Raw genomic sequence first — 19,362 nt, 5'->3', positions numbered from 1 at the left:
TCTATAAGAACTCGAGTTATAAATATAAATACATATATATATATATATATATTTATATATAGAAACAGAGAGAGAGAGAGAGAGATAGAGAGAGAGAGAGAGAGATTGTTATGGTTTCTCATATTTCTATGCAGATTAAAGAGCATAAGCAAGAAAAATAATACTTTAAAAGGTGCTTTTTCGTGAAAATCAATATTGATAGATAATCTACACGAAGGAATTCATTAAATTTAAAATACTATTTGTTGTTACGAGCATATTTCATTTATGGTTATATATATATATATATATATATTTACCGAATTGAATCATATATAATTCATATACGTAATTTACAGGAGATACGCTTTGCTCGATAAAAGTAATTTTATACGAGAAGATATATAGCGACTAATTCAAATTTACTTATTTTGTATAGAAACACAATTTTTTTTTTTTTTTAATTACATTTACATATTGTCCCGTAAATTAATATATTCGTCGAATGAAATTTATACAATATCGGGGCGAACATTGGTACTGTTAATAAACGAGCATTAACAGTACAACACAGTGGTTTAAAAAAGTAGAAAAAACTACTTAAAATTATCTTTAAATTACAAATGTAATGAATAATCGATCAACAAATAATCGATGAAAAATTAATCTAAAATTATTAAGAAGTTTTCTAATTAATTAATAAATTACTTAGGAATGTTCAGGATAATTAATAATACGTACTTGAAATGAAGAAGAAGAAAATGACAAGTTTGAACGTACGCTATTTAACTTCTCGTATTAATGAACATTAAACGATTCGCCCACCTCATTGGGGATCACTTTCGACAAATCATTTAAATACAATTCGGCACGAGTGAACACCACGTGAACAAGGCAATTTGAGAAGGCATTGGATTTCCGTTATGAAATCGGACGATCGAAAGCGATAAATTTATGGATGGCCATTTTGTCTCATCTTCGCCAAATTATCGATGCGTCTGTAGTTCCGCGTCGTCGGTCGAGTACTATTCGAGCAAGTGTATAAAATTATGAAATTAAACTGCAAAAGGATTTTAAAAGCTCATACGCCCGTATGAGCGTTTGCCGATGAAATTAATTGCTGTACTCAAGCAATGAATTCGAACTGATTCAAATTTTAAAATATATATAATTGCCATTCGGCATTTCTATTGTCATTATGATTATAGGCGTCTGAGAATTTTATTTATCTACGGATATAGAAGTATAGCATTTGTAGTGAAAGTGCAGTAAGATCTCTTATCATATTGTTCAAGAGCACTGATATAACAAACAAACTTCAATTTGTGAACAGTTTTATACTATTAATACGAGTTGGTATTAATTGACTTTTCATTTCCTTCTTATATCCAAATATTATTCTTAATTAAAATCTATCGATCTTTGCATTAATATACGATTCTCAATTATCCATATTTTGTTGCTAATTTTTCAATACATATTCTGTTATGTAATTTTTTATTTGAAACTATCAATTGCATGGTAAACCGTAATTTCATACCATAATATACCATAATATACCATGGTACTATCCAAGATAAAATTATTAAAACGTTTGTAATAACGATGTTTATATAAAGCAAATTATCGACACAATCTATAGAGTGAAAAGGTTCGATCTTTTTATACATCGATCATCGTTATTTTTTATTTTTTTACATTTTCAATTTTATATTAAAAATTATCGTTCCTATTAAAAGAACAAAAAAAAAAAAAAAAAAAAAAAAAAAAAAAAAAAAACTTGATTTTTTCTTTTATTTTTTATTTTGGTCCTTCGAGTCGGATAAGTGGAAGTCAGTGCATTCATTCAGTATTATTCAGACGACAGGACAAACTACACTTGGATCGCTACATTCTCTGATCACATATCGTCGCACCACTGCTGTTTCTTATCACAAGGACACACATTAATTATCTCACAGCTCATCAACAAATTTCCTCACCTAACGTAATAATTGCCTGTTGTTGTTTCTTCTCTTAAACCACATCATCAATAAGAAAATGCCGAACCGCGAGAGGAAGGTAAGAAAGGAAAGTACAAATCCTGAAGTGCTTATTACACAAGAAGGGGAAGTGAGCATAACCCGCAGCAGCGTCGCTAAAGAGCGATTACCCCCACTGAACAAATGTTGAAAGCTCAAGGCCAGTGGCATCACATTTTAGCAATAAAGGAGCTAGCTGACAAGCTCCCGTTATCTCATTTAGACACATCCATTGAAGAAGTCTTAGGTGCGAAAGAACAAGTTGAAAACTTACACAAGGCTTTTCAAAAGGAGCATCAGTATCTTGAAATGATATGACCAAGTGCGACATAAAAATCATGAATACTTCGCGAAAAACGCGCTAGGGGAAGAACTCAATCATTGCTCGAAACTAAAATCAATTATCAACAAGCCACGTCGCAATGTAAATGAGTCACCAAGAACAACAAAACCTTTTGAAGACTCATTACCCACGACAGAGCAGTCAAGGGAATTAAGAAATCCTTAACTTTCAGATATTCCACTTCCCAAATTCTCAGGCGATTATTTAGCATTGAGCACGTTCCGAGACCCATTTGAATGAATAATCCTGATAGGCAATAAGCTGAGTGCTGAGGTACAAAAACTGCATTACCTCCTTGCATCACTAGTAGACTCGGCAGCAAAGGTCATTTCGGTGTTTTCATTACAAAATGGCTCTCTCGCACTGGCATGGGAAACACTAATAGTGCGATATGAGAATAAACGGCTGTCAATCAAATCTCATCTCGAACAACTCTTCTCCAATTCAATCAAAATTAAGGATAAAGCGGCAAAAGATGTAATGCCACACTTTGTGGCTGTATGCACAAAGTTCAACGAACTGTTAAATTCGGAAAGAAGGGACCTCGCGACGAAACTCCAACTGTGTTTCCATTGCTTGGGGCCTCACTCCATTAACGCTTGTAGGAGCAATTAATTACAAGCGCCAGAAATGCAAAAGGTTCGTTGCATCACACACTACTGCATGACGAACGATTGTCAAGATCCCAAGTCAAGCAAGCGGCAATTCATCAACACCCTCCAACTGAATTCAAGCGCTAACCCTTCCACTTATCCCCACTTTTTTCCCACCAATAAACTGATGGACATTGTCTATTTCTAAACATTTTAAAGTACATTTAAAAAAAAAAAAAAAAACTTTTTTCCCCCTTTTTAATACCACGACAGTTCTAAATTGTATTTTAGTTTGAAATCACGAAAAAGTAGCGACTGTATGTACTTTTGATGACGACAAGACGATTTTTGGTTGCCTGATCCATGAAGTATCGGTTTCGATAATACGTCCAACAATTTTCGTTTACTTTTTTCGCTTTATTGTCACGAATGTCGCCACTGGTCTTGCCCTGACAATTAATCAAAATTTTTTTTTTTTTTTTTTTTTTTTTTTTTTTTTTTTTATATAATTACATTTACAATGTACAAATCCAACTACTTTTTACTCGTTAAAAAAAAAAAAAAAAAAAAAAAAAAAAAAAAAAACTACTAGAGATATGAGGTACAAGTATACGATACAAAAGTTTTTTGAAATATATATGATGAGAGAAATGAATATCTCTTGAAAAGAAATATTTTTGTTTCACTGTTATTTCTGGCAGTATTTTTTTCATTTATTGCAGTTTTTCAAATAGATATCACATTTTCATTCAAATTACACATACAGAAGATGTTTATTATAAACAAAATAATACCGAACAATGACTTTGATAACAATATTAATTTTAATATTTCGTAATAATATGATTTCTGTCATACTTTGGCCGATGATTAAAACAAAAATTACCATCTTACGAAACGTCTCATTCACGTACTTGAAAAACAACATTGTGCAGGTAAAACCTTTTTCTTTCTTTACCTTTAATACAGAATGCGTTATAGGTCACATTTATTAAATGTTATCGGATTAAATATAATTCGTTAGCGGAAGATTACGGAACATGAAAAAATATTGTGAATTCTTACAATGTGAAGCGATATAGCCGCAATATTAATAATAAATAAGTCCTTGGTGTTGACATTGAAAGGCATTTCAATTTTAAAAATCAGCCAAAAATAATTTAAAGCTCGCGACGAGATAAGAGCAAAAAAAAAAAAGAAAAAAGAAAAAAGAAAAAAGCACTAAAAACAAAAACGTCGAACCGAATCGGTAATATAATCCAAGTCGATAGTGTAAAGTTCTCGCAGGCGTGCAGCCGACCTTATTCGTAAAAAAGACCTTCCTCCTCGTGGTCGATCCTGCACAGAGAGGATCCGTGCGAATCTCGATAGGGCACGACTAGGACGACTACGGCGACGTCCGTCCGCTCTGTAAATATGCAAATCGCCCAAGAGAGTGCAATTGCGTGGAGAGCCGCCCGCCGTGGCGCTTATGCAAATTTATGCTAAGGGCTGGACATCGAGAGGATGAATCGTCCCTCTTCGCCACACCTGACTCGTAAAAACGATTTTAAAAGAGCCGAGAGCGAGGAAGGGTTGGTGGGGGGGGGGGAAGAGGATGGCACGAGGATCTCGGCACGCAGAGCGACAAAAGTTTTAAAAGGAAAATGTGCCTTTCGAGTTTTCTATCTTTTTTACGGCAAATCTCGAAGCTCGTTTAGTTTTGTTTTGCTTAGGCGTCGAACAGCATAACAGAACTTAGTTAAATAACATGGTGAATGCGCATTTGCATTTAAGAGAAATGAAGATCAATGTACTCTTTTGTAAGTGGTATTCGTTTTAAATATTTTTAACGCTACTGCGTATACAATGTACGTGGAATTATTTGTGACTTTTATATTTCTGCAATAGATAACATCTTTAATTAATTTACCTCGATAGAATTTGTGCTATACAGTATCGCTAGAAAAAAAAAAAAAAAATTATTATTTAGATCGACCTATAAAATTGTAAAAGCTAATAGTAATGTTTCGCGTAGATAGTCGATATCCTACTTTTTTTCTTTTCTTTTCTTTTCGTTTCTTTTTTCAATAAATTGATAGATCACACCGAAGTCGTACGTTATTAAAAAAATACAAAAAAAAAACACACACACACACACACAAAACAATAAAATAAATAATAAAAAAAAAAATAAAAAAAAAAAATAAAAGAAAAATAATTAAAAAGAACAATTACAAAACCGCATTTATTTACATAATCGAATATTTAAGAAATAAAAAAAGTTGTCGAGTCTTATTTTTACAGTCAGTAATCGTTTTGATTTCATTTATCGTTCACTTGAAAAAAATTGTTTTAGTCACGATCAAAGGAGCAGATGTAAATCTATCCATTGTCACATTGAATTAGACATGTATTGCCATTACATGTCGTGTGCTTTTAAAATTAATTATTTTGTAAAGGCTAAAAAAATTTTTATATTATCTCTAAAAATACGTTTTACATGGTTCGGTCATTACTTTACAACAGGATCATTCGTCATAAATTACTCTATTTTCTTTTTCTTTCGACATTTCCGATTCTTTCCCATCCTTCTTTCTTTCGTTCTTTCTTTTCTGTTTAATAATAAATTACTCGAAATATACATTTATACGTACAAAGCAACTCTAAAATCCATTCGGAACTTAAAAGTCAAAATAAAACATTAAAAGTCTGGCTCAAACGTTAAATGCGAATGTAACCGACAAAATAATTAAATTTAATAATAAAAAAAGGAAAGCAAACTTGCGCGTTCGCTTCGAAGCACGAGGATATATATTTACATCTGAAGGGCAAGGTGGGTGGTGGGAGGGGAAGGGGGGAGGGCGGGGGGGGGGAAAAAAAAAAAAGAAAAAAAAAAGAATAATAAATAATGTTCCAGACGTCATACTACATGCAAGGAGAGAAAGGTGGAAACTTTCGCTGCGCATTGTGCGCCTCGACTGCGGCGGGAAATTCAAACTGAGCGTCGGCGCATCGTCAGAAGGCGAGTAAGTTGATTTCATACGTCGGAAAAGTCGAAGCGCCGCGTCTTCTCCTACTTGCGCTATAAAGTTTCCCGTTTCACCCTGACTTTGTCCCCTGGATGCTCTTGCGTCGCGCGTTCCGCTTCTTTCCTCATAAGGGGAAGCGCAAAATCAACATCTATCTGTGTTAGTGCGCATTGGCCAGTGCCCGACAGTCAAAGACATATATTTTTGGGCTTATTTGTGAAAATCGCTACTTTTCGGATACTCGAATCTCGTTGAATTTGCGTAGATACGCTTATCTTGGTGAATTACGATGCACTTTGTGCGCCTACTTTCACTCAATCTCCCACGGAACTCCAGTAAGCTGTACGAATAAATGGTATTAATAAAGCCATTCCATAGAATAAACAAACAAACAAACAACAAACTAATAATAATAAACCAATTATCGATAGTATAAAATACATTTTCATGCACATTTCTTTCTTTCTTTTTTCTTTATTTTTTTTGTTTTTTTTTTGTTTTTTTTTTTGTTTTTTGATTTTTTGTTTGTTTAGCTGGGACTTTAAAGTATTTCTCATAAATGATGAACAGTGAGATGAGGAATGAGCGCGTTAAAGCGAATAATGCATTTATAATTCACCAAAGTAAATTTCGCTTGGGTGCTTATAAAGATTGAGATCGTAAAATGCAGCTTTCATTCGGTTAAATTCAATTTGAGAAACTTCGAACTCCGGTTTAAGAGCAAAATTTTTAACGTTAACGCGATAAAAAAAAATCCGTGTGCTCGCATACGTTAAGGCGCTTACATCGAAAACGTCAGAATTTCGCGAAATTCGAGCATCTTCCGTCCCCGCACATAATAACAATAATAATTATTATTATTCTTATGATTCTTATCATTGTTTTTGTTTTCGTTTAAGCGCAACGTTAAAGAAAAAGCTTGGTCACTCAAGTGCGAATTATAACAATTCGCGAGCGGTCTCGATCGATTTGACCATAAAAATCAAATCTCTCCGACAATCGTAAATCAAGTGGCGCGTGTATGTGTACAAATCTTGTTCGACTTCGTGAAAGCGTCGTGAAAGGAAGTTTGACGAAAAAGACATCGCATTGCACGCTCGCAAGACACGCCGCTCTCTTGCTCCGTCTTTCACGTTCCTCCTCCCTCTCCTTCTCATCCTTACACGAGGCAATACATATTTAAAAGCAGCCACCACACGGGGTGCTTTTGTAAGTGCCTCCTCCCCTCCGATTCTCGACAGCAAACCGACGGTCACGCCATGGCCGAACGCTCGCGAGTCGCAAAGGCGATCGGCCGGTTTGCGTCCGAGTCGGCGGCCCGGCTTAGCAGATGGTCTCGAGGGGCGCCGTCTTGGTGCTTGGATTCTGGGTGACGCTGTCGCCCATACTGGGCATCCCGTGGCTGGTCGTGCTGAGGCCATTGCCCTGTCTGTTGGCGTTGGCGCGCGGATTCCTCGACCAGAGCCGCTTGAGGGCGGCGCGCACCTGCGGCTGACAGCCCACGACGATGAAGATAAGGACGCCCTGGGCGGCGTTGCAGAGATCGGTCACGTACCAGAGAAAGTCCGGTCCACCTGCTAGCCACGAAATCACGTCGAAGATCCAGGGCACGCCCATCACGACCACCAGCTTGAGGCAGACTTTGCCGAGTGCGGCTCTGCAACCGAACGAACAGACACGAGATTCGGAATTAGTGCGTTTTATGGCTCTTATGCAAATGCCTGGCAATACGTAATGTCACGGTCGGGGATGAGGAAGGGGGATCGACGAGTGGAGGCACACGTCACTGTGTGGGCGCGTGCGTGGGGGATGGCGATGTGGTTGGGAGGGGAGGGGGGGAGGAGGAGGAATATCCGACAGTATCCGCAATTATTCTGCAAATATATTTTTTACAGTGGCTTATTTGGTGCACCGTAGCTCCGGGACGCTCATTTATACATGTCTCCATAAATTTTTATTATACATTTATATGGCATTATAGACTTTATTATGGCTTTTATTATACAGGGGGATTTGTAACGATCATCTCTCGAATTGCTTCAAGAGTCGCTCGCTACGATGGAGCATTGTTTAATTGATACGCGTAGTGGCATTATTATTGTTATTATTGTTGACAATGTGCCGTTGATTGCTCTGATGCTTTGGGCGCGCAATGCCGTAGATACTTAAATAAATTCAATTAACGCTACAATGCATTCAACGTTAATTGGAATTTAGTTAAAATGCATCTTTCGTGGCTTTTTCCAGTCCCCGTTGCTCTCCCTTATCAATATCTCATTAATTAAATCACTGCTTATGCAAAAATGATACGATACTAACGATTGGCAATATATATATATATATATATATATATATATATTAATATTTGGGGCAATAAAAAAAAATTTGTGTACACATCGAAGTAATTATATATCTTACCATTAAATACAATGATGATAGATTATTGTCTTTTAACTTTTTAAGTAAAATGCCCATTGAATAAATTTGCTTATAAATATAATTGAATGTATTGGTTACATGCTTGTATCGGTTATTAGTTTTTTTTCTTCTTTTTTTTTTAACGAAGCGTCGCAGATAAATAAAAGGGCATAGAGAAGACGTAATCGGGGAGATTTGCTATCGCTTAATATAACTGCTAATAATAGTCTTAATATTTCAAGTTTACTATTGCGTTCGTTCGGCTTATATTCGAGTTTGAGCACGAGCGCACTTGGCAGTTTGGAATTGCATTGCAAGCAGGACAGAGACATCAAAAACGAATATTACCTATTATATTATTCATCGAGTTTTAATTTTGAATTTCCGATAATATGTACCTAAAAGTTTAAGAAATTTATTTTCCAAATCGAATGTAAAATTTTGTATTATTTCAACCCGATAAAATTTCATGTAATGGTAAGTATTCGTCTATAGTGAAATCATTAGTAGGAAGGTCGATATTACGATTAAGTTTTCCCTGCCATTTTATAGATATTAAAGCTTATACCAATGTGTCATTACTGAATTAGACGTTTCTTACTCTATTCGAGCGGACAATTGTATCCGACCGATACATTACAAAAAGAAAATATTATGCGTTAGTTCACTTGTACGGCGTATTGATTAATTTTCATCCGAAATTTAAACAAAATATTTCACGTATATCGATTATTCTGTCTCTCTCTCTCTCTCTCTCTCTCTCTCTCTCTCTCTGTTGTTAAATACAATTGCGATTATTATTATTATTATTATTATTATTATTATTATTATTATTATTATACTAAATAAATAAAGAAAGAAATAAATAATTAAATAATTAATTATATAAACAGTATAGGAATAATAATATGTATGTAGGTGAGTAAAAGAAATATTTCAACTCTTTTATAAATCTTAAATTTTATTTGCAGTACGCAAATCTATTTGAGCATTTTGTTCTTTTTCTTCATTATGGAAGAGCATTGATCCAATAGAATTTGCCTAAAAGGTACATAAAGGAAAAATAAAAGAGGCAATGCTTTTGGAATCGTGTCTTTTAATTAAATACGCAAGCAGATGGCGCTCGATATTAAATGTCGTGGGACAAAGAGGAAAAGAGTGGCTGTAAAATGCTGGTAACGGTTGTGCATGAGCCGTGGGAAAAAGAGACGTGAAATTTTTGAAAATTCAACCTTACTATACAAACAACCAGCTGATTATATTTTGAAGAAACTCTCTTCGTTTTCAGTTGGCTGGAATTCTCTGAATTGTCTATTCAACCGGTGATTTAGGCGCCAGATAATAATTTATCGAATTAATATACTACGTGGGAAATATTTGTTCAATATATATTATGAAATGTGCAGTTATTTTGCCAATGTAATGGAGCAAATACTGCTCTAGGATTAAGCGAATTACGTAACACTAACGTATAATTTTTAAGTATACGTAATTTTTTCCCGTCTAATCGTTATTCCCCATACTTAAGAAGAAAAAAAAACACGAACACGTTTTTCCAGAATTTCGTGTGTGATTGAAGCCATTAAAAACTCTCGGCAATTCATTTACGTAATTACACACGAACGGCTACGAATTGCCAATTAATTCACTTCCACCACTAATGCTTATAATCGTAATTCCAGACTTATTGTAATAATACCCAATATGGCGCTATTTAGGCTGTCAGTATATTGCAATCCAATCGAGCGATGATAATTTACAATATATTCAATATTAATGACAAAGGATCGTTTACGGAGGAGTACATTAGTGACAGTTACGATAACACTATGTAAGCGGCATAGGGTAGGACATAAGCTCCGTAATAATTATTGTCCAAGGGAAACTGAACAATGTAAGCCAAGGGATAATCAGTAAAATCGCGAGGGAAAATAAAGACAAGAGGCATGGTTGGTACGCCTGTTATATGCTGGGAAAAGCGTGGGGTACGGACCGCGCACCCCCTCCTCCACGTGGCACATCTTATCATCCTGTTGAATGGGCACGTCCGAGCCCCTACCGTCAACGAATTTCTAATTTTCAGTTCATTAGGAGGAAGGGCGTGATGAAGTGGTAGTGATCGTGGTAGTGTCATCGCTGGTGACGAAATCCTAGCTTGGGACCATTAGGGGCCAGTGTTTCCAGCCGCGACCGATACCCCGTGTGTCCCGGAAAGACGATACTCGCTCTGTAGGGGCTACGAAGTGTGTGCTAAATGTTTGAAGAGAGAGAGAGAGAGAGAGAGAGAGAGCCGTCGTACCTAAACTCGAGCCTTGGTATAAATTGCGAATTAAGGCAGCCGTCGTTGCCAGTACTCGGGGACAAGTCCCGAGGCCATAAAAGTCCCCAAGCCAGAGGTGGTGGTCTTGCGACTTTCGAGTGTACTCGCATAATCGGAGCGATTGATTTGGAAAAGCCGCTACTGCTGGGCGGAGGCGAAAAGGACGACAAGCGAGACCGAGGTTATTAATGCATTTATAACGCGAGCATTGTTGATATTTGCGTGGTATTAGTCACGTTGTCGGGTTGTTCAAAGGTAGGACATGAAAGTTTTACGCCCTCCGCGATGGCGTGCAAATTACTACCTTCATATCTTCTTTTTCGGGATGCGATTCCTCGCTTTCCCTTCCGATTCGTATTATCGAAATCATAAACAATGCTGGCGACTAATCGATGCGCGCGACATTGACTTTATCGACGATCGTTGACTACGGGCGAGGAATGCGCGCGGAAGGAGGTGCGGAGGTAAGGTCTAAGAAGGGAAGTTAGTTGTTTTTTCGCTGGGACGAAAGTAGTTATTTAAAGTAGAAAATAATCATTGGGAAACCAAGGATCATCCATTAAGATTTATAAAAAAATTGTTATTATAATTTTCATGATCGTCTCTGCAGACGGATAATTAGATTGGCGTATAATAATTTTTCAATTCTTCCCCTCCCCCCTCCAAGCCCCGTCCCTTGTCCCTATTGTATTTTAACACACGGTATCTCGGCATTATTAATCACGTACAGGCCTAAGCACACAAGGGGAATGGAGCACACGCGCTTGAATTCTAATTTACAATATAAAGGGAAAAAAGGTTTGTGGAAAGAATTTATGATTATAAAAAATATAGTGTTCCGAATTTTTTTTTTAATAATGAAAAACATGGTTTTCTTTTCTTCTTTATTCTTTCGTTTTATCGACAATCGATTATCTTGACGCTCTCGACGTCACAAACTCACTACCTTAATCGAGAAATCGAACGAGCAAAGTCGAGCTCGCGATTTTGCGATTTTTTCTGTTTCTGTTTTACGTCGTCGCTTAAAACGGACATTTTGAAAGATATTTGCAGGGGTCTCGCTCCCTCATTTAGGCACCGAGAGGCTTGAATTATTCAATATGAGAGTGGCACGAACGCAAGACAATCGTACAAGTGAAGCGACGTTATGATAGGTCACGCGGATTGATGCAACCACGTCCTCGGCTGGAGTGACCTCGCGAGGTCATAACTAAAGTAGAGACACTCCTCTATAAAGCCTCATTGCCTCATTGTTCGCCTATTTCGGCCGAGTCATTCTCGCAAGTCTCGGCATCCCATACTAATTATTACGAGCTTGCGGATATGCTCGTCCCGCTCTTTCGTGTTAGCTGCACTTTGTCAGAGAGGCGACAACTACCAAACGAGTGTAATAAACAGGAAGAGGAACCGAAAGAATGAATGCGACAGAAAAATGGGTTGCAGACGGTTTGTCTGCCGACTGCTCTCTCCTTTTATTCCGACACTAATTGTTTATGGTAACGCGAGTGTGAGAATTATTTTGTCCTCGTGACAGACTGATGCCGTTCGTGCTCCGAGAAAGAGATGATACAAAAACACGTAATATCCTACTCGATTCGGATCTCGTTTGTTTACTTACTCTTCCATCTTTTTTCATTGTTCCTTTTTCTTTTCATTTTTCGTTTCCTTTCTCCTTTCTGCGATCTTTACAGTGACGTTTAATATTTCCTTAACTAACCAATACGGCAAGATTATTCCTGCGTGCTCGAAAAACAATTGAAATTATTATTATCTCTTTTCAGGCATTATTAACAAGAGCGTAAGCATAAATAATACGCAAAATACATATTTTTGTAATCTTACAAAAAGCCCGACGTGCTTTATTTTATTATCCTAGAATGTATAAAAACAATGGCGCGGCAATTAACAAAGATATAAACGTAAATAATGACATTGCGTTGAATAAATTACAAAGTCGAGCTTATATTGTTCATTATTGCTTGGCTTTCGGCATGCGAAACAATTGTAGCAAGTAAATTGCTTTGTTAAAAATTTAAATTCAATTTCGTGATTTTATCAATAATCGTAGACACGAATTACTCTACTTTATGCCCAAATCACTATTATTAATTATCGATGCAAATAAACTTTCGACTATAATTCAAAATTACATATACCTAATTAAAACTTAAATTTGAATTCGTATTTGATTTTTATGTCTTTCGCAAATTGTTGCGAATCAAATCGATCAAAACCAAAGTCAAGTGAGACGCAGAAAATCGTCGAGAGTTGTAAATAAAACTGTATAACGGAGAAAGCAAAATAGCAAAGATAAAGTCAGATAGAATGGGAAGAGCAATAGACACGATTGAGTAATAGAAAGAGAGAAAGGGAATCGCGTGAGATGAACAGAGGAGGCGAATGTGAACGAACAGCGAGAGAGAGAGAGAGAGAGAGAGAGAGAGAGAGAGTGAGGAGGAGGAGGAGAAAATAGGAGAAGAAAGTATAAATGGTCAAAGTCGGCGATCACGGAACAAGATATTCGAGTAAAATCGAGAGCTATTATTCTCAAAAGGACAAGAGCCGTGACCTCTTTCGTGCAAGCTTAATGTCCTTACCCGAAAAAAAACTCGAACGATTTCAATCCCAAGTAGACCTTGCAGGCAGATTCTACACTTTGCGCATTGAGAGAAAGATTGAGGTGAGCATCCTGACCTGTGCCAAACCTCGCAATCAGATTGTAAATTCTGCACAGCACGATAGGAGGGGAGTGGGAGGGGGCGGGTGAGGGTATGGAGAGAAAGATCGAGAGGATGGAAAACCGGGATTCTAACATTTATCCGCATATCGTCTACCATGAAAGAGGAGAAGAAGCCGCACTAACCTACGGAAACCACCAACATCATCGGGGTTATGTTCCGAGCTGATAGCTGAACGGACAGGCAATTTTACCAGTTCAAAAGCCGATAATATTTGGACCCTGGAACGTGTACCAGCTATTATTATAGAACCGATAATTAGGTGCCGTTATCCGGCTCTCATACTTTGGTCTCATAGTTCTTGATATTCGTAGATACTTCCACTCATATTATCAACGACCAAGCAAATACTATTCTATGATCATTTTCTGTGATTACTTATTTGTGGATAGTTTTTAAGTTTTTCGAAAATTCTCGAGTTTATTCTCAAACAAGGATTGTTATTTAAATTGCAAATAATTTTATACGTAAATGCATTATTTTATATAATTTTGCACCACAAGTAAATGATTTTGCGTGTAGTATCAAATTAGTTATTCATTAAATTTAGAAATTTAATGATTCAATAGTAGCAATTGGATATTGTCATTGTAGTAACCGAGATTGCTTTATATTATAATAAACGCTCAAGTAGATCAATGAAATAATAATACATATGGACTGTAAGTGTAGATTGCAAACGAGAGAAATGGCTAAGTCGAATACAAATATCTACAAAGTTTCTGAAAAATAAAAGCATAGAACAAATTTTTCAACAGACTTGTAAACGTAGATAAATTGCTGGATCGACGAACATTCAACTGTATTAAAACAATTCAAATACCATTCGCAATATCAGCATTAAATTAAAATAAGAAATAAAAATCAACGAGGTACATGTACAATATATGTCGAATAATGTAATATCAGTGGAGTATGTGAGATGACTTTGAAAATAATTAAAAATGAAATTTGGACGTACGAATAAATCAAATATCTTAATTGCGTATATTTTAGTTGACGTAAGTGTAAGCATTAAAAGCAACATCATATCGAACATGAGATAATGCAATATTGAAATCTACGTTTCTAAATCAAAAGTGAACAAATCGTCAATATTGACGATAACAATAATTTTGCTTACATGTAATTGTACTTATTCAATGACGACAATCAAATAAGACGGCGATTAAACGAAATTTTTAACGAAATAAGGCGAGTCGAGGTTTTTAATACGATATAATAATAGACCATATGAAACGGGCAACAACTATCCCAGCCTAACGTTAATAATAACAACACCAACAACAACGACAACAACAACAACAACAACAACAATAATTAATAATAATAATGATGATGATGTTATGACGAGAACATGTTTATCGAGAGTAGAAATTTAGACAAAAGTTTAAAAATAGAGATCGTAAAATAATTATACTCGAGTCGACTGATAATACGTACGCACGTACATATGGAAAACTTATAGAAATGGAAGAAAATTTTATCGAGATCGGCATTTTATGGTATCCTGGATCAAATATTCGAGAGATTCGACGAGGCTCTGCAATTCTTCAAAAACAGCAAATAACATACGCTAATAAATTATGTCTTTCGCGTTATTTGTCATCATTGCATTACCTACTTATTATTAGTACCAAAAATTTCATAATTATTTTTTGTAGACTTTTTTTCAACCCTTTCCCCTAAGGTATTTTAATAACAATTACTAAATTTAATGTCGACAAAAGCCATAAAAATTTCACTTTTTATAATGAAATTTGATAGCATAATTTAGGTTCCATTAATTAATGAAATATTCGAAAATATATTTTAAGAGACTTAGGCATGAATGTTCATGTAAAATTAGTAGTTATTTTATATAATATATTTAATATAGATTGTTTAATATGTATGAAATCATGAATAAACATTGAATGATAGCTAATAGATCTTTTCTATTCTTATTCGTAACTGGAGATAATTCTTACAAAGTATTCTAGCACCATGTCCAATGTATTTCAGACTGAAAAAAAAAAAAAAAAAAAAAAAAAAAAAAAAAAAAGAAAATACAAAACATATAAATATGAAGCAAGAAATAATAAATCAGTAAAGTCATAAAAGTAGCGGTTAATTAAATATACGTAATTGAGCTATAAACAGATGGCATAAAATTTTTTATGATTTTACTTGTACAATTAATGTAGTAAATGAAATTAATATTAAGATATAAAAATAGTTTTAACAAAATGTTATCGAAGTATCGAAGAGATTTGATAAAAAAAAAAAAAAAAAAAAAAAAAAAAAAACAAACAAACAAAATTATAAGAGAAGTTACGACATTTTATACAAGGTATTGCACAATAATAATTAAACTTTAATGTTCATAAGTTGAAGCGTTGCCGCTCAATTGAAATAGTACACAGCACATTCGGAAGTAGAGGAAAGAAAAATACACATTATTTACTCGAGTATGATCAAGCCACGTAAGGAAGAACCGTAGGACAAATTGTAGCAAAAGTAGGGCTATAATAAATCAATAAGAAAATGTCAAAACTTGTCGAATAACAAGATTAAATTATCATTTCGCTTTAGGGCAATATAAATAATACGTAGTATTAAAATATCGACCATTTTTTAATAAAATAAATGTATGTGGTTTGTTATTTGATTTTAATAAGCATTGAGAACATTACTTAGGGAAGAAAATATGCTTGAATAGGTAGCAAAAGATTTTATTTCGATGATTTATAAAGGAATCGGTGAAGTTAAGTTCGACTACTCAAAAATTATAGATTAATATGTGTTTTTCGTCGTAATAATAATAAAAAAAAAAAAAAAAAAAAAAAAAAAAAAAAAAAAAGTGAATCCAATCATTGGTGATAAATTGCTTTCGTAATTTAATAATAGTAGATATAATAAAAAAAAAAATAGACAAAAAATACGCTCAATTAATTAATATTATTATATTATTATCATTAATTAATATTAAAAATTAATTTTATATTTTACAATTAAAAATATAATTATCAGTCATTCTAGCATTAATTGCATACAATTATTATTTGGTCTTTCGTTTACAAAGGTGCACTACAGCGCGCGCGCACGCACACAAATGAAATGACAACGCTTTTCATTATGAATTTCTATTAAGTATTTTATCTTCGCTAAATGTAAATATTATCCGATGGCATTTGATAACAAAAATATAGCAAAAAATTTAATATTGTTGTTATGCACGTACCCACCCTTATTTACACGTTAATTCTTTCATTTATACTGAAAAAATTGGAAAACGGAGTTAAAAGTTAATTATACCGTAGAATATTTATTGCAATTTAACACCCGTATGTAACGGGTGAGCGTGTAAACTCATGGCCGTCATTAATAGAAAATGAAGTACCGAGTTTTATCTAAGTAATACAGTGTTCAACCACCAGTTTCTTTACCATTGTTATTTTGATGGTCGAGTTGGGTGAAAATGGGAAAGAGGAGGGAAGAGCCAATGGACAGATGATGGGAACCGAGTATCTCGTATACAAAATACATTTGTCCATAAAAAATAATTAATGGTAAAGCATTTCTTTCATAAAAAATATACCAATACAATCGTAGAAGATTATAATGCGCAAATAGATTACATATGAATAGGAATGAAAATAAAATTAATTCAGTATCCGTAAAAGTTTTCTTAACTCGCACTTAATGCACGTACTATAGATACATTAGGTAATGTGAATTTCAAGGCTGACGAATGAGATCGCATCGCGTTTAAATAAGTTTTTTTGTTGCTCGGTACCGAGATGATGACGACTGCTTTTCGCATTAAGCAGACTTTTTACTAAATTCGACTGAGGTGCATCATGGGAGCAATCGTGTGATTCAGGAAATCTTGGAGCATTCTCGTCGCTTTAATCGATTAAGAGCCTGTAATCGCCTTGTTCTACACTTTCGTACTATTTGCCTAAATTCTATGATTATATTATCATTCACTAGAGGAATCGAGGAAGGAAAATATAATTATTAAATCGGCCTTTAAGAATTTATGATCAAATACATCAAAGCAATTATCATGGGATAATTAGCGGAGAATATAAAGTTAACCATATTAATGCGCTGAAAACGGACGCTTAATCGTACGAAACTATGTAACTATGAACGTTAAATTTTGTAATATATTTTATAAAGCCAGACGACGTTCCCGGATGACGGCGGCAACATACTCGTCGTTACCGCGAACATTACAAGTGCACTAAAATCAATAAAGATGAGTATCGTCCTTTTAATTAACAGACACCGAGAGATCGAGTATTTTCGATAGGGGATTTCCGTGGTGCGCGAATTAAAAGATTCGCGCAGACTGAGGTAGAGAGTTAACGGCCGAGATAACCCAGAAGCGATATAGCAGCACTCGGGTAAAATACGAGAAAGCAGGAAAAGGAAATAGCCTTCCCACAGGGCGCCCACCTCTTCAATCTTGCGGACTCGCCTCGAAAAGCCGCGAGACCCGCGGTCTTAACTTAGAGCGCGTACCATATTTTCTTCTTCTTCTTCTTATTCTTCTTCTTCTTTTTCTTTTTTTTTCTTTTTATTTTTCAAAAGTAAAAGAGAATTCGAGAGAGATAGATAGAGAGAGAGAGAGAGAGAGAGAGAGAGAGAGAGAGAGACGACCGCGGTATTACAGAACCACTGCTCCAAGTCAAGACTCTTAAAGGCAATCCCCAGGCTGGCCGCAATTAGTGCGACACTCGTTATTGTCGCTGCTGAAAAATATGTCTCTGTCACTGGGCTTCGGAGGGCCCGAATCGGGGAAAAACTGTAAGGTCGGGAAGTTCCGTACAAATGGAACGCGATGGGCAATAAAGTGGGTGCCAGCAATGGCACGTGCGGCATGTAAGTAATTAATTCTCCAAACTAATGTTCAACGGAATTATTATTTCTAGCGTAAAGGGGAATGGATGGATAGGCGGATGTACGGATGGACGGGGAGGAAGAAGCCGATGATGCGCTATAACGGAGTAGCTTAAAATATACGATCTAGCAGGCTTCGATCATTCAAAATGTTCGTTCTCTGTCAATTATGACCATTTCATGGGGTTTCTATGAGTCATTTCATAGAAAAATCAATTAGCTTTGATTATTTATAAGTGTCGTCGAATTCCTTGATTTCGTGGTGCATTAGTAGCGGAGCGTATTTCTCCTTCGCCTTTTTTCGTTTTATTTTTCTTTTTGCCTATTCTGCTTCTTCTTCAGTCATTTTTTTTCTCTTCAGCGCGAATAATAAAGCGACACGATGATTTGCATAAAAATGAAAAACTAAACATCTTTGGCCAATCTTTACACGCAGTGTCGTGCTGTTGTATTATGAAAATGATGAAATTATGCGGGACAATTGGCATTTATATAATGAGCGCGTTGTTTTATTAGTTTACGTAATGCCAAAATCTTCGAATAACTTGAAATCATTCGAGGCACTGCTGCAAGCAATATTGCACACGCTTTAAAGTTACAATCTCCCGAGTTTGTGCAAGTTTTGCAAAAAGTATGCGCTACGTCGTAAGAATATTTATGTTTAACGGACATTTGTTACTTAACGTTATTAATGCCAACCCAACTACACTAATCGAAGCCATACTAATCCAAACCGTCTCAAAATGCATGTGTAGTGGCCGCCTGCAAGGGCTCGTACAATAATCGTTAAAGAATCAAGATCGGCACGATAGTGCTTACAAGACGATAACAACGATCGTCGCCTAGATTACTTTATGCAAAGCAGAAGGATCGACTCGACGATCCGCCAATTTCGCAAATTTGTCAACGCCGACGCGCCTTTACAAATACATCGACAATGCATATCGCGGGCTACCGTATACCCTTTTCCTCGTAACTCCCCAGTCGAGAACCGCGGGTGCCGCGAGCGGCATCTGAGAGACGCTCCCCCCCCCCCCCGGCGCCGGCGC

At 35.6% G+C, this 19,362-nt stretch overlaps 1 protein-coding gene across 1 annotated transcript in view; it reads left to right on the top strand.

The window, feature by feature from the left end:
• Nucleotides 1-6,520, top strand: part of LOC105364396 (protein MTO1 homolog, mitochondrial) — a 28,454-nt gene extending 21,934 nt beyond the window's left edge. Inside the window, exon 11 of the mRNA XM_011502308.1 lies at nt 6,481-6,520. Within this exon, the coding sequence (XP_011500610.1) occupies nt 6,481-6,520 (40 nt within the window). The remainder of the gene's footprint in view (nt 1-6,480) is intronic.
• Nucleotides 6,521-19,362: the final 12,842 nt, after the last annotated feature.

The sequence above is a fragment of the Ceratosolen solmsi genome, unplaced genomic scaffold (assembly GCF_000503995.2).
Source record: "Ceratosolen solmsi marchali unplaced genomic scaffold, CerSol_1.0 scaffold31, whole genome shotgun sequence".
Classification (NCBI taxonomy): domain Eukaryota; kingdom Metazoa; phylum Arthropoda; class Insecta; order Hymenoptera; family Agaonidae; genus Ceratosolen; species Ceratosolen solmsi.
The sequence above is the reverse complement of the archived record's forward strand: the minus strand, read 5'-3'. Positions and strand labels throughout refer to the sequence as shown.